This window comes from Corvus brachyrhynchos, unplaced genomic scaffold (genome assembly GCF_000691975.1).
Source record: "Corvus brachyrhynchos isolate BGI_N302 unplaced genomic scaffold, ASM69197v1 scaffold32, whole genome shotgun sequence".
Lineage (NCBI taxonomy): Eukaryota > Metazoa > Chordata > Aves > Passeriformes > Corvidae > Corvus > Corvus brachyrhynchos.
The window spans coordinates 498,632-513,934 of NW_008237919.1; the positions used below are offsets into that span (position 1 = coordinate 498,632).

Sequence of the window (15,303 nt, forward strand, 5' to 3'; positions counted from 1 at the left end):
GAAAGAAAAACCAGGAAGAATTGTCATATTTCTAGGAGCGTTAAGAAGAAAACATGTTATTTTGATTCTTATGTACTGCTTGTTATCAGCAATCAAAAAGAAATCAAGTGGATGTACCAGATGGAAGGATATATCTTGACACTTGCAAATCAAGCTTAGTCCTCACTCAGTTATGTCGTCTTTTCAGTCTGCATTTTTCTCAGTTTCAGAAAGAAACTATTTTTTAAAGTTCCTCAGATCAAAAATGTGAAACACTCCTCCCTCATTACTCTATCACAGCTACGTTCCCAAACAAACAATCCATAACCTGGCTTGGCGATATTCAAGGAGACCCACACACAGAGTTGATAGGTGGCTCAAGACTATTTGTGACTCATAATTGTTTTTATTCTATGCATAAATGTCAGCCACACCTTTTGGACATACAAACTGTCAATTAATTTATTCTGGAAGCATTTCCAGCAGGAACACTGACTGTACACAGCCCCAGAGAGACCCTGTCTGGAACACTTCGTACAGTTCTCATCAGGCACTTTCCAAAACAAAAAAGATAAAATTTCTTAAGTACACAAAGAAATGGCTTTGGGACACAGCACTTGAAGGCCTCCATCTACTTAACTTCTCTGAACATTAGTAAAGGGACCCAAAAAGCTACCTAGCTGTTAGCAGGGCTTGATTATTATGGAAGGAGAGATATGACTGTCCATGAAAATTAGGATGGCCTTGATGTCCTAGAATATCATATCCATTGGTGCACTGCTGTATTTTCAAGGAGAGTTGAAGAGCCCAGAGGGCATTCGGGTTCCTGGAGGTTTTGCTGGCAGGACTAAGGGTCTGTCTGGAGATAGCGTAGCCAAGGGCATCCCCATTTTATGGTAGCTGCAGGCTACTGGTCCCAGACCTTTCAGAGGCAGGACTGAGTCCCAGCAATCTAGCAGGGTTTCTAGCAGGTTGTCTGTGAAACCAACACAGTCCCCCTGAAACGTTTCATATTGGACAAGCAGACAAATTCCAGTCAAATGAACTAAACAATAAAAAAATTTAAAATCTTTCTTTAAAAACCATCCAATGAGCTGCAGTCCTCATGCTGCCTATATAAGGTGTGAACTACAGTCCTGATGGACTACTGCATGCAACAAACATCTCCAGCGGCTGGAAAAAAATCAGCTAAAGACACCTGACTGTAGTTTCCAAGAGGCTGCTATTATGCTTCATCAAAGGTACTATACCAGGCAGGTGCAGTCTTCTCTTCAACCACCAAACTTGAGGGTGGGAATCTGACTATTCATATCCCAAAATCTCCAAAGGCCTTACTCCAGATCACAGCCCTTGTTGTCACAGGACTAACAGGGACACAAAATCCAATCACACCACTAAAATTCATACTTAGTAACCTACATCTCTTGACAGACTCCTTATTAACTCTAACTCCTGATACACTGGCATCTGTTGCTGGCATCCACTCAGATTGAACTACAACCTTCACAATTTAAGTAAAAAAACTTCAATAACTTAGCAATCCTTTGAACACAAAGGGAAGAGGGGAGCCCTCTGTCATCCTGACAGAGCTCTGAACCCAAGCATGGTTCCACTTTAGAGGGAGAATCAAACAACAGGCTAAATAAGAAACCTAGCTAAGAGCTAGGCATTCATGGAGGAAACCTAGATGGTAAGACCAAGACATCTCCAACTGCATTTGTTTTTCAGGAACAAATGAAGAAGGTTAACTAGAACAAGAAACAGAATGCTGTCACCATCTGGGCTTACCACATTCCTTTAAAAAATGAACCAGCTCAGAAACAAACAGCCTAGAAAATTTCAGCCAGAATGATCTCTTCATTCTTGTGGCCAGTGACAGGACTTGTGCTGAGCACTGGAACAGGCTCCCCACTGAAGTGGTCACAGTGCCAAGCCTGACAGAATAAGCTTTTGAACAGTGCTCTTGGCCACATGGTGCGACTCTTGGGGATGGTGCTGTGCAGGGCTGGGAGCTGGACTTGATGATCCTTGTGGGTCCTTTCCAATTCTGGCATTTTCTCTGATTTGATGATTCTATTACCCAGCCTCAATGAAGTTAGAAGCAAATACTGGAGTTGCACAATGATTTCTGCCATCATGAGATAGCTCAATTAGCCCTTGGCCACTGCATTGTTCTGGCTTGGAATCTTTTTCGGGTTCTCTTTTTTTTTTTTTTCTGATCACTCTCTTCTCTCCCTCTAACCTAACCTTTTTTTGTCAAAGACCTGTATTTGGGAGTTAAAACAAGTGTAGCAGTAGTTTTCATGTGCTTCTACAGAGGGCTTCTGGGCCAGTTACATGACATTGTGATAGGTACAGCTCAGCTACAGCCATTCTGTACACATACAGGAATGTCTTTTAGAGAGCATTTGGAGAACGACAATGGACCTTGTATACATGAAGTGCAACAGGGTGGAATTTATACTTCTCTTGCTTAAATCGATTGAGTATACATTGTTTATTTCATAATATTGACAGCTCTCTGGCTCCTAATTCTCTTCTGCTGGGAGTGCTTTTAGCATTCCACATTACTTCAGTGACCTTTTATAAAATAAATCAACCTAACTCAGGCAGGTTTCCTTCTTTTCCTCAACTGTGCAATTCAACTATGAAATTACAGCTCAGGTCGCAAATAGGCAACAGTCACTCCTGCACCTGTGACAGCATCCCTCCAGGCCAGAATATCAGAATTTAACATTGTTTGAACAGGAACTCTCCTCCTCCCAGTGGGATGAACAGCATAAAGCTTAAGGAAGTTCCAAAAGCATAAAGCTTAAGAAAGTTCCAAAATACTGGTTTCTACATGCCCAGTAAAGCCACTTTTAGGTCACCTTTCAAATTCTCATTACATTGATGGCAATTAAGAAGTTTGGCCTTTTTTGCTGGAAATACAATAACAAATCATCTCACTGAAGAGTTAAAAACTCTCTCAAACATATCTCAAATAGTTTCTCTGTAATATCATGGGGTGTGTGGAACAGATTAATTTCCCATCTGGTCTATGAATTTGTTTGCATTATTTGTTTCTATTAGCAACTACAACTTACTAGAAACCACACAAGCATATGGACAGACACAGTTCTTACTAAAGAAAATCAAAATAAATAAGAAAAAAATGAGAAGGGATGCAACAGATAACAGATGACTCTTTAAAAGCATTTAATTCAATGGTTTGTTACATCCTTTTAAGAGACTGTTTATAGACAAAACTCACATTTGTTAAAGAAATATCAATATTTAAGTTGTCTGATTGAAATGCAGCATACTTCAGCAGAGACACTCTTCAAATCAACTTAGCTCCTGGCTTACATACCAAACCCATACAACTGTGCGTAGGACATACTTTTGACTCACTTTCAGCAATCAGATATACAGACCATCATCTGTTTTCTCTTTAATGAATACCTCTGGTCTCATACATCACAGAAAGGAGGGGGGTGCTTTTCATGAGGAGTTTGAATGAAGGGAAAGAAAAAAAAAGGAAAGAGCTCTGCAAATCAGTTCAGGAAGGGTGTTCCACAACTGAGAGATGTCCCATAGACAGCTGTGGAAGCTTATCAGCATTAGCTTTTTATAGTGCTGTTACATACAAGTAGGGAAGCCCCAAACACATATAAATAAAATTGATGAAGTTGTGTGTCTGTGTATATATATACACCTTTTTTCCCAACCACTCCACAAATTGTGTACTCTTTGTGATATAGTATGTACCTATAAACCCCTCTGGGATTACAGCTTCAGTGGCAATACAACCCTCTCTGTTTAACTTCTAAATTTTTGTGCAGTACGTTAAATAATTTGTCACGTTTGTAGTTTATCTCTTCCTCACTCTGAACAAAAGACTCATTAACTTTTAAATCCTAGAGAAGCTCTGAACACACGTTAGTTTTGTGGCCCTGTTAGATTTCTTGTGATGCTGCTTGCTAAAACTCTTCCCATTTCATTAAAAACAAATGGGATACGACTTCAATTACAATTGAGTGGAAATTGAGGTGTAATATCCACACTGCGTAAAATTATAACCAAAAACGTAGTTTCACACCTTAATATCCCTTAGCTAATAGCAGAAGGAATGAGTGTGAAATCAGCACTGCTGTATATTAATCTGTATTAGGCTATTCTGTTTTAATGTTAAAATATGAACTAAATGAACCTCTGGAGTCTGCTCCTATTACTACCTTGTTATCCTGGTAATTTATGATTCACAAAGGTTTTCAATTTCAGAGTGTCAGACTTTGAAAAACAGAGGGAATCAATTAACAACATGAACTTAAGGAGGAAGAGGACTGGAATTTCTCTAAGTCAAAAGTAGACAAAATAATATAGAATCTGCATTTCACATATGGGCATACTTGTCAGAGAGGAAATTCAGCCTTTTATTGAACAGCCACCTAACCAGAAGCTGGCTAGTAAGAAGGAGGTCATAAAGGATGAATGAAAGTACTGATCTACAAGAAAAGCAGGATCTTGGCAGTCTGGAAGTGCAGTTATGGGACAAATGCCACAACTTACAGTAACGTGGATTTTGAGAAGGAGGTCAAACTAAAGAACATCAAGGTCTTAAGTATAAACAGAAATAGAAAAAGCAAAAAGGTAGTAAATTAAGACTTGGCCTCAGTTTAATGGCAGTGTAGAGCCTGGAGACAATAGCAGGATGGACATTAGGAGCATGCACAGAAGTGGAGGCCAGTGCACCAACTACCTCTGTCCCTGAACAGCGAATAAACCAGTCCCAGAAACAGCCAGACTAACAAAACTGACCTAAAGCAAAAAGATCCCCACTCAGAGTAACTGATGAGAGACATAAATGCAAAGCCATTCATTTAAAGAGGATGGAAACACTGTGTGTTAATATGGGAGTGTTAGTATGCAAACTGTTAAAAGAGATTTTGATGGAAACAGTTATCAAAAGAACGGAGATAAGTGAGGAAAATGGAACAGGCTCCAAGGACTGCTCATGACAGGCTAACCTGGTCTTTTTCCTTGGCAAGATCTCTAACTGGGCTTCAGTAGAACATTTAGAAAAGTTCACCCAGAACAGGACTGGGCTAGAGAATTAAACAAGCAACTGGGCAGAACAGAAATACAAATGGCTGTGTTGTTGCAAGAACAATTGGCACGGAAGAAAGTAAACAGAGAAGGCCTGGAATCAAGCTTTATTTAATATTTTCATTTTATAGTACGATACAAAAATAGAAGCTTAGCTAATAATACAAAAGGACTCATCTCACCTAAACTTTGTTATCTAAAAATCAGGCTTTCACTGGAAAAGTCAATGCAGACACATTGAGGAGGAAAAGTCTGTCTAAAGAACTAAGACAGCTCATTCTTTCTACTGCCTGTAGAGGAAATCTAGATGATTTTACTAAGCAAATAGCCTAACTTTCAGACAGCTACACCATACTATTTAGTGGTTGGCACAACAGACAAAGCTCACAAAGAAAACATTTAATTCCTGCAATGCATGAGAATTAACTTTCTGCAACCCATGTGTACATAGGGAAGAGGGTTTGGGCTTATCTTGACCAGACTTGGTGTTCAGCTGTACCTAATGAATAGGCTCCCTACACTGACACATCCCAGTTTTCTGATGCTTACTTTCAAAGGGCAATAGCAGCCCAAAGGTTTGTGGGGTGAAGTTCAGAGGCCAAAAAGATCCAATGGCCAAAAAACATCCTCCTTTAGCCTTTAGCAACCTCTTGGCTGAGATACAAGCCCCAGAGAGCAGGTATGGAAATTAGAACATAAATCCATTTTTTTTACTTTGTAGTTCTCAGCAATTCTTCATCTCTGAGCTTTGCATTCTCAGAACTTAATGACAGGTTGCTGCATAAGGAATTACTAATGTAATTTATATGAAGCACACCATGAACTCCAAAGATAGGCTCTTTTGTACAGCATGCCAAAAACGTATTCTTACATATAATCATCAAAACAAATAAAATATGCTACTTTGAACTAAAAGATCTTTAATGACTGTTTTGCAAATAATAATCTATCTTTATCCATGATCTGCCTGCAGCACAGCATTTGGTGCAATCCACTTCAGCTGAAGTTTCGAGTTGCACAGTCCTGAATGCGACATTGCAAATGAAAAAACTGTGCATATGATCAGCTTCTTTTCCTTTCCATTGTTTGCTCTCTTTTCCACAACATCACTCGTTATTCTAACACAAAAATCAGGAGTTATATCCTCAGCAGTATTTCAGCTACAACAATGTTTTCTCAATACTCACTTTTGGCACATGTGGATTAAATTCTACTGCTCTGTGAATAGCTTCTACTGCATTCATCTCTGCAGTACTCAGCCCTCGCCTTGAGGCAGCCTCTGGAGAAAATCTGCAAAAGCAAAGAAACAAACACATTAGGTCAGAAATGCCAGTAAGAAAAAGTCAGAAAAGGAATCTAGAACATGGGCCCATGTAACCAAACTGAGTAATTTTCCTATGCTCTCCAAACTTCCATAGCAAGTGGAAACTCTGAGTGATCTATTACATCAAGGCCAATGAAAATCCCAGCAGAAGCGGAAAGCATGTTTGTATCTAATCATGGCAGAAAGTCAGTCCAAACAGTCCCTTCTCTGTCACTAATCTAAATTTGCTCTAGGTACCTTGCTAGGGGCATATTCAAGGCTGAAGTTGCATTAAAAAAAATAAAAGAAAAGAAAAAAAAAACAAGACCAAAAAACCAATGCCAAATTATTGTTGGAGGGTTTCTATTAAAAACAGGTTTAGGGAAGTTTTAGGAAGGTTCCCAACCCAATGCCCCTGGGTCAGGTTGGGATGGAAGCACGATGCAGCAGCAGTAGCAGGTGGTCTACTGGCTGCAGCACCATTGAGGGTAGCATGCCCAAACTGTGGGCAAATCATCTGCCCCAGTGAATAAAAAACCAGACCATGCAATCTCTTTCTCACCTCACACCCCACGGCTAACTCCAGAGCTGTACTTGGCAGGCAGACACCACAGGGAAAGCTGTGACAACCTTAGCCCTGCCCTCCCAAGCTGGAGTCGCTGTGTAGGGAGGAAAGATGTTGCAGTAGGTACTGGCGATCTACAGGATAAAAAGAATGAAAGAAAATTACTTAGATCTTGATGTGTACATACACTTTAAAAGCAAAAACTGTCAGGATGTCAGTCAAGAAAATGGCTTTCCACTCCACTTGCTTTTCAACTTTAGGGGGCATTCGACCCTCAGGTGCACTGACACAACTCTGCTTGGGATTTGTGTGAAGGCATCTGAGAGCAGAATGGGGATTTTTGAGCTCCATCTCACAAGGAGCTGAGCACCCTTTCACAGTGGGCCAGTGCTCTCAAGTCCACAGGCATCAAATAGATGTGCTCAGCACCTTGGAAGGTTGAGACCCAAGAGAAAAACATAAAAGGAATGAACAGATATTTGTGTCTCTAAAAATATGAACGTTATCTACCTCTCAGAATCCCTGACATAATAATGCTAAATCCACCTGCCGCTATTTACTTAGATGAGCAGTCTTCTGACAGCACTTGTAAAATGACATTGTTACCAGTGCATCCACATTTAGTTATTACCTTTTTGTGGTCAGGTTTACACAAAGGTGAAGAGGTTCAGCCACACAACCCTTTTCAGTTGCACCTTCACTATACTATCTAGGAAGCCAAAGCTTACCCAGACAGTATGTATAAAACTGAAACAAGAACTGAATTTATGCTATTTCTCTTCTTTTCTTCTTCCTTAGTATCTGAAGTGCAATGTTTGATCACTACAAATTTTTTATATGTAAAGTAATTTTATCAATTTACCACAGGTCTTAATTTTCCTGCTAAACCAGCAGATTGTTAGGGTGTGGGCTCAGCTAAGAAAAACCTTACGTTAAATCAGGAATTTTGCTGGACAGTGGTTCTTAAGCACTTACTTGTCAGAGACAGCTCTGGCTTTGAGCAATGCAGCTGTGTAACATATTGTTGCTGATTTTGGTAAACTTATATCTGTAGAAAAAAAAGGAAAAAAGAAAACACTTGAAAACTTAAAAGTGAGCAGAAAGAAAAGTGTTTGATTGATACTTAAGAGTAAGCATGACATGCACAAAATTAGTATGCAAACTCAGAATACTTTCTCTTCTTGGGACTTAACACTGTCATATCACACTAATTTTTAAATTTTCACCTGATATACAGGCTTTAAAATGTGTGTTAATGACCACTGGAACTGGTGTTTAAACAGCAACTGGGCTCATTAGAGAACTAATTTAAAGAGTGACATGATAGAGACATAATGAAAGAATTCATTACCCCATACATAAATGTATAGAGAACTTGGCATACCTGAATTTTTCCATAGTTCACAAAGTATCTAGGTAATAGCTGAGGGCTATCTTACTCACTCTCAATGTTATCACTGAGAAGCAGTTGTCTAATATGAGTATGTGGCAGCTATACAAGTTAAGACAGCTATTCAAGTAATAATGGATTTGACTTGCAAGCAACCAACCAGTAGATTGATTGAAGTTAAAGATCAACAGTAAAATAAGGTATTTTGCCTCTTAAGAAAATATTGGACCAAAACACACATTCACCAGATACTCTCTGGCCATTTTATCCTGTTCCAGAGACACACAGGAACCATAAACCTGAATTAATCCATTAGTTGCCTTAATTTATACTTGTTTTCTACCAGCAAATCGGCACAATGCATTCAAAAGGTAGAGAGAAATGCTGTTTAATAGACTGGAGTGATATATTTGTTCTCACTGTTACAGAGAATTGACTTTCATATTTTTAATCTCATGGTGTGACCCTTGGAGATGTCCTGTGCAGGGCTAAGAGCTGGACTGAACGATCCTTGTGCATCTCTTCCAAATCAGCTTATTCTGTGATTCCGTGATTCTGTAATCTACCCAGCAGTCACATATTGTCACTGAAATATTCCAGCATTAAAATTTAGAGATTACAGCTACATGGAAAAAAAAACCCTAACCACAACAAACCAAACCCACCAAATGTTGGATTCTGCAAACCCTTCTGCACACGCTGATAACTTCTTAGAGCAAGCAGCAAATACAGCACAGCAAACACAAGGCAGTGAAGTAAGTCCACTGTAAAAGCGAGGAGCGGCTAATCTGACTTTTGTTCTAAGAAACTATCCCTTGGTTTGTCATGAAACTTGATTAGAAAGACAAAATTACCATGATAACTTGGTTACTTTAGGATTAACAGACACTTGTTATTTACTGAACTCATGTGCCTTGAAAGATAGGGCTCCAAAAGGGAGTTAAAAGATGTGACAAGCAAGTCACATCTCAGCAGTCACCATCCTTCATTATTAATAACCAAGCAACCAGGCACAATGTTGTTCTGTTAGACAGAAAACACTGCCAGAATGACTGAGGCGCTTGGAAAAGGCTACCTGTTAAATCCTATTATCTTTTTATGCACTTTGAGTATGAGATGCACATCTCCTGTTGGAGGCTTCCCTATAATATATTGCAACTATAATTTCACTGGAGTATGTAATTGTGGCGACTAAAGTAATTAAAATCAACAGCATGCGAAGTAGTTTGGATGATAGATATGTTAATTACTCCACTAATAGAAGACAGCTACAGACACAGGCATGAGCATATGTTCAATGATAGGAAGAGCAAGTATTTCTAAACACATTCAATAGCCCTCTATATACCAAGTTTTCCTTAACATCAGGAGTTAAAAGTTATTTCCAGTGAACAGAAATGCCTTTTAAACATATTAAAACAAAACACAGTATCACAAACCACTATCTTTTAGTAGGTAGTAAGTGTTCCTGAGCTGGAAACATCTGTGCATATAGATTGCAAGATGATTCACAATGAACAGCTGGCATCTGTAAAGAAGGGAAATGTGGTGAGATGAGGTAAGGCTCAGACACACCACGTGAGTCCTTTCTGCAAAAGAAATGGGATTTCTCAAAGAATGTTGTCTTCAAATCTGATCACCCATGGGCAAGAACAACAAAAACAAACAGGACTGGACTGTTTTTGTATCAACCAAATGAAATCAAGACTGAGAGAAGATCCAACTGTTTCCTATGCAGACCCGCATGGAACACTAGGAGAGGAGAAGGGTTGCTTAGGTAAAGGACAACCTCAGCACAAGAATAAAGAGCTCAGAATTAAATTTAGGCTGGAGATTGAAAGAAAGTTTCTGTGAAGTAAACATTTGAGGCAGATTTTCAGGTAGAATAGTGGGGCAGACAAACCAACTAATTCTAAGATGGAGCTTGCTCAGCTCATGGAAGGGGCAGTATCATGCAGGGAATGCAACAGCAGGGGCCCTGATTCACCCAGGAGGCCTCTTCCAGTACAATGCTCCTAGAGAGCAAGCAGCACTTGTTTGAGGATAATACTTATAGATCCCTAGCAATGGAAGAAATATAGACAAATGTTCATGTTCATCACAGAATCACAGAGTAGTTGGAGTTGGAAGCGAGCTCTGGACATCATCTAGTCCAATTGAGACAGCTCTAATAGGTCCATGCCTGCTTGCTTTCACAAGACTTTTGCTTTTTGTTTGCTACATATTAGAAAATAAGTATTTGGTCCTGCTATACGCTGGTCTATTACTACAATACTTTAAAATCCTCATATAATTTAGGCTTCATCTCCAAAGCTGCACCCTCATAGTTTAGAGAGAGGCATAAAAACTATGTCTGGTAACAACTCCAATTTAGCAAGGGAATCATGTCCAAACTAGCCCTAGGAGATACGTACTCTGTCAGGAACCAAAGCAAAGTTTTAATAAATGACTGTGTTCAGCTCTGTGAGCCATCTGGCAAAATATCTTCACATACACTGTTTCCCACCCTCCTGTGATTACTTGTGGAGCTCCCACAATGTGCTGAAAGATGTGACTGCTATTCTGTTGTCAAATTCATCAGGACAATTTTGCCTAATAGCAACTGATGTGTCAATCTAAAAAAGGCTCTCCTTCTTTCTTATTGCTTGTATCTTTAAACAGAATACAAAAATTTAGACTTAATTTATGAGCCTTTTCTTTTAATAAGCCCCAGTCAAGTATGGGGAGGGTTGGAAAAGTGAATTCCTACTATTCATTTGTTTACTATTCAGTTGCTTATGAGACTGACCTGATGGAAAGATGTTATGGATATGCAGAGCATGCCACATATCATCTAAAATGGTCATGGGATCTATTGTTCTTATAAATCGTAACTAAAGCAAAAAATTATGAATCTGCATATGGAATGATGCAACATCCCCTACCAAGTCATCAGAAGGCTCTAAACATGAAGAGACAGGCATGTTGCAATTGCTTTAGTCATTAATAAACGCAAAAATATAAGTCACTAATCAGAAATTATTCCCTATTTTGCACGGGTGGTAGGAAGAATTGCTTATGGAAAAGACAAAGCACTCTAACAAATAAATATGCGCAGGCTGGATCACTGATGACAGAAGAGAGATGCAGTCATCTATAAAGACAAACATTAAGAAAGAAAGTGAATTAAGCTGATACAAATGGTTAAAAACAAGACTAATATGATGGAAATCATTAAAGAAAAGTATGAGCTGAACATCAGGGGAAAAACACTATCAAAAAAATCTGATATCCCATTAAAACACTGACTGCATTTTCCCACAAAATATAGTAGAAACCATGCTGAAGGGAACACAACAATGAACATGGTGCTTACAAAAACCATTTCTGATTCTCTGTACTTCTGGCATTCTTCCTCAGTGGTGGGAAACACCCGAATCCAACACACACAGTCACTATGTTAAGGGCTGGATTTTGGCCCTCGATAGAATGGGAAGACCATTCTAGCACATACCAGAAGTCTTTACTTTGCCGTGACCACAACTAAAACTTACACTGTTGAGTTATGGAAAGATTTACAACTGCTGATTTCAAACATTTCATATGCCACTCTTGCTGACATGTATAGCAGTGACCAAGCAAGTGTCAGCCACTTTAACTTGACTGAATTCAATCCTAAATGCCTGTGGAGGGGAAGGAATAATTTCACCTAAAGAAAGTTAAAGAGAGCAAGACTACTATAATTACTTTAGTCTTTTTGTGCTTTTGCACAAATAGGAGAAACAAAAAACCCCACAGAATCATATGGCAAAAAAAAGAGACCAGATGGTATAAACAGACATAGAACTGATGCTGAGACCTAGCTGGAGTGACAAGTGATTTTGATATGGAGGAAAGAAATTAGTTCTTACAAGCAGAAGCTGGAAAAGATGTGATAGGAACAAAGATAAACTATTCTCTTGATATTACTGTTACACAAACTGGAGGTCTTGATTTGCATCTCTTGGAGAAGGTAGATTAGGTTTTGGTAGAACCTTAACTTAGAGGAACTCTCTTAAGATACCTCTTTCAAAGAAACAAAAGGATTATAAAAGACTGTGTATGAGGTAATGGCTGCTTCCATACTGCCACTTGCTACACCTTTAACTCTGAAGAAAACTCTTCCTTGCCCTTAGAACACCTACCCAGCTAGCTCCACCAGGTAGAATATCTCCAAACTGTCAAATATAAACATGACAAGTAATGAAACTATCTACAAAATCCCTGTCAGACCACAGCTAATGTAACTGAAGGCTGCATGCAATTGCTTCATCAATCAGCAACTCTCTACAAAAGGACTGCCTTCAATATAAATAGAATTTATATGCATAATCTGTAAGGACAAGAAGAAATTGGACAGAAGGGGGCAGAGACAAGAGTAGTCCTGAATAGGCCACATTTTAGAAAAGTAATTTCTCTGTGTTAACTGTTTGGATTTCACTAAGTTAAAAGTATTCCAAGAAAAAGAAGTCTGTTTCTAAAGTGTTTCTTTGAAGGCCCGCATTTTGATATAACACTAATTTAAAGTAGGATTCTGCTAAGTAAGCTGTTAACAAATAAAGAAGTGTCAAAGTGTAGAGCAGAATGAGATCTTCTGTATTTAAACCCCATTTTCTTTCTATGTGTTCTTTGCTCTAAAATATCTTCTCAAGTGAACTCTGTATTTGGGACTCTGGCATGGTAACATGATCTTTTTCTTTCTCTGCAAAGGGGTATGTGAGAGAACAATCTGTATAAGGTGTTCATCCTGTAAACCAGAAGGCTTATAGTCTCACTGGAAAACTCTGTACTTTTAAAAAATGAAAGCAAGGACAGGTTTAGAGAGGAACCATTGCATTACTAAGATTAAATACACAGGCATCCATTCTTTCAAAATCTGACTTTAAAATGCCAGAAAAGTCTGAGTTTTCACACAGTGCCCAGGTCATCACTTAATATCTATCAAAGCAACTGGCTGCCCAGGGAAATTAATAAATCAATTGCTCTAAGCATCACTACAAGCAGACCAACTCCCTCAGCCATAACTATTGCTGCTGTAAATAACATGGATATGTGTTAAATCAGAGCCAAAAAATATTTTCAGAATTCAACAGTATTTAGGTCATCCTCACTCTATTGACAGACACTGAACTCTGAAACCATAATGATGTAGCTCAGCAACAGTGCATGCTGTTCCACTAATGAGACCCTTTTTCCATGAATAATGAGTATGGACATCAGCTCTGTTGCCAGGTACATAATATAAACACAGTTTAACACATGACTTTTGGTAAAGCAGAGCATCTGCTTGCAGAGGCTGAGATTTCACATGATGTGGTCCAATATTTTAGCCCAGGGAGGGAGCAGACTGCTCAAGGAAATAATTTGTTCATATGTTATCAAAATACAATAAATCAGGTTTGGTCTTAGTCAAAAAAAAGCAGAGGAGTGGGACCAACAGAAACTGCAGATAGGAAAGTATAAATGAGTTCAGTGTTTTATATTCCAATAAATCTTACAACACATGAAGCTGATGAGTTCTAAAATGAGCTGAGACTCCCTGAGACAGGCCTTCTGAGACTCATGAACTGTAAGGGTTATACTGCTTAAGCCTGTGTTTGCTGAGTCCTTGTGCATACCTAGTGCATACGCACACCATACCAAAGTGTGAGTTGAAACTGCATGTGTTCAAACAGCTGAAATAAGAGCTTTATTTTTGAAAGTCTCATTTGTTCTGACTCTGTAAGATGCTTTTGAGAAAACGAAACACACCTTCAAGTTTTATCAACTTCCATGACATAAAGTGCTACCATGGTATTGTTTAAAATCAGAGATCAGTGCTTTAGTATGCCAAAGTAGAGCTCACACTGGAGTTTAGTCTTGAGATTTGAGAAGGCATGGCTTAATACCCTGTTCTGTCACAGTTCTGCTATTTCCCAGGACTATTACCTCATAACTACATTGAAGACTAGAAGGTGCCAACAAACTGTGATGCCTGGGGAATAAAAACTGGCATTTCTACTTACATGCTTTTTAACATGGAAAAATAAAGAACATCGGGATCTCTACCAGTGTCACAGGAATTACTGAAATACAAGGAGCTACTAGAAAGACTCTAATGTTAGCACTTTAACTGCCAATTTCATCAATCAGACTAAGTACAACCAAGATCTCTCCCAGACTCATTACTGCTACTGAATGGCAGTACTCGAGGGCCTGGGTGACATTTTGATCTCTGCTTAGAATGATTTGACTCCAAAATGAGGTGAAAACATTCCAGACTGGACTGGCAGCAGTGATGAGCACTAGCGTTGCTTGTAATCAGCTGCATATTTCTCTTTTTTTAAATCTCTGCCACAGTCTACTGCAGGAGTCTGAAATCTGGCAGGATGATCATGTTAGTACAAGACAGTGGTCTATTATGAGCCTCATATAAATTTACCTTAACTTCCTAAGTTATAAGGCATTAGAAGAAAGCAGTTAGCCCATAGCCAGTGGGAGCTTCTGCATTTTTCTTGCCTATACCCTCCAAAGATTCTTTGCTCAACAAGTATGGGTCCAAGCACATTAAGTAATCCAATGAACATGCATCCCCTTGCCATGGTTCTGAGGGATGATATGGGCCCAAGTACTGGGGATGACAGTGAGAAGTCTCTGTCTGTGTGAGCTGCTGTTCTGCTTTTTGGTACCCAGGCAAGGCAACAGAGAATGACAAACGAAGAGGAGGCAGAAGCCACAGAGAAAAGGGAAGATGGAAAAGATGTTAAGACAGTAGCTGTAAAGTGGATGGAGATATATCTTGACCATCACTGCCCTGAAGAGAAGATTTGGATAGGTGATCAGGAAAAGCAGAAGAATGGAACTGAGAATGAGCAGTACTGGTACAAGGAGCCTCTGGTAGGAAGTGGGAGCAATTAAAAGCTAAAACTGAGCATGCAAAAGAGAAGACAATTCAGTAAGCAAATGTGTCAGAAGACCAGC

The 15,303-nt window shown here is 39.1% G+C and overlaps 1 protein-coding gene across 1 annotated transcript in view; it reads right to left on the minus strand.

The window, feature by feature from the left end:
- ST7 (suppression of tumorigenicity 7) overlaps positions 1 to 15,303 on the minus strand; it is a 55,595-nt gene that overhangs the window by 15,113 nt on the left and 25,179 nt on the right. Inside the window, exons 8-9 of the mRNA XM_017733078.1 lie at positions 7,911 to 7,983; positions 6,255 to 6,357 (exon numbers count right to left, since the gene is read on the minus strand). Coding sequence (XP_017588567.1) covers positions 6,255 to 6,357; positions 7,911 to 7,983 — 176 coding nt within the window. The remainder of the gene's footprint in view (positions 1 to 6,254; positions 6,358 to 7,910; positions 7,984 to 15,303) is intronic.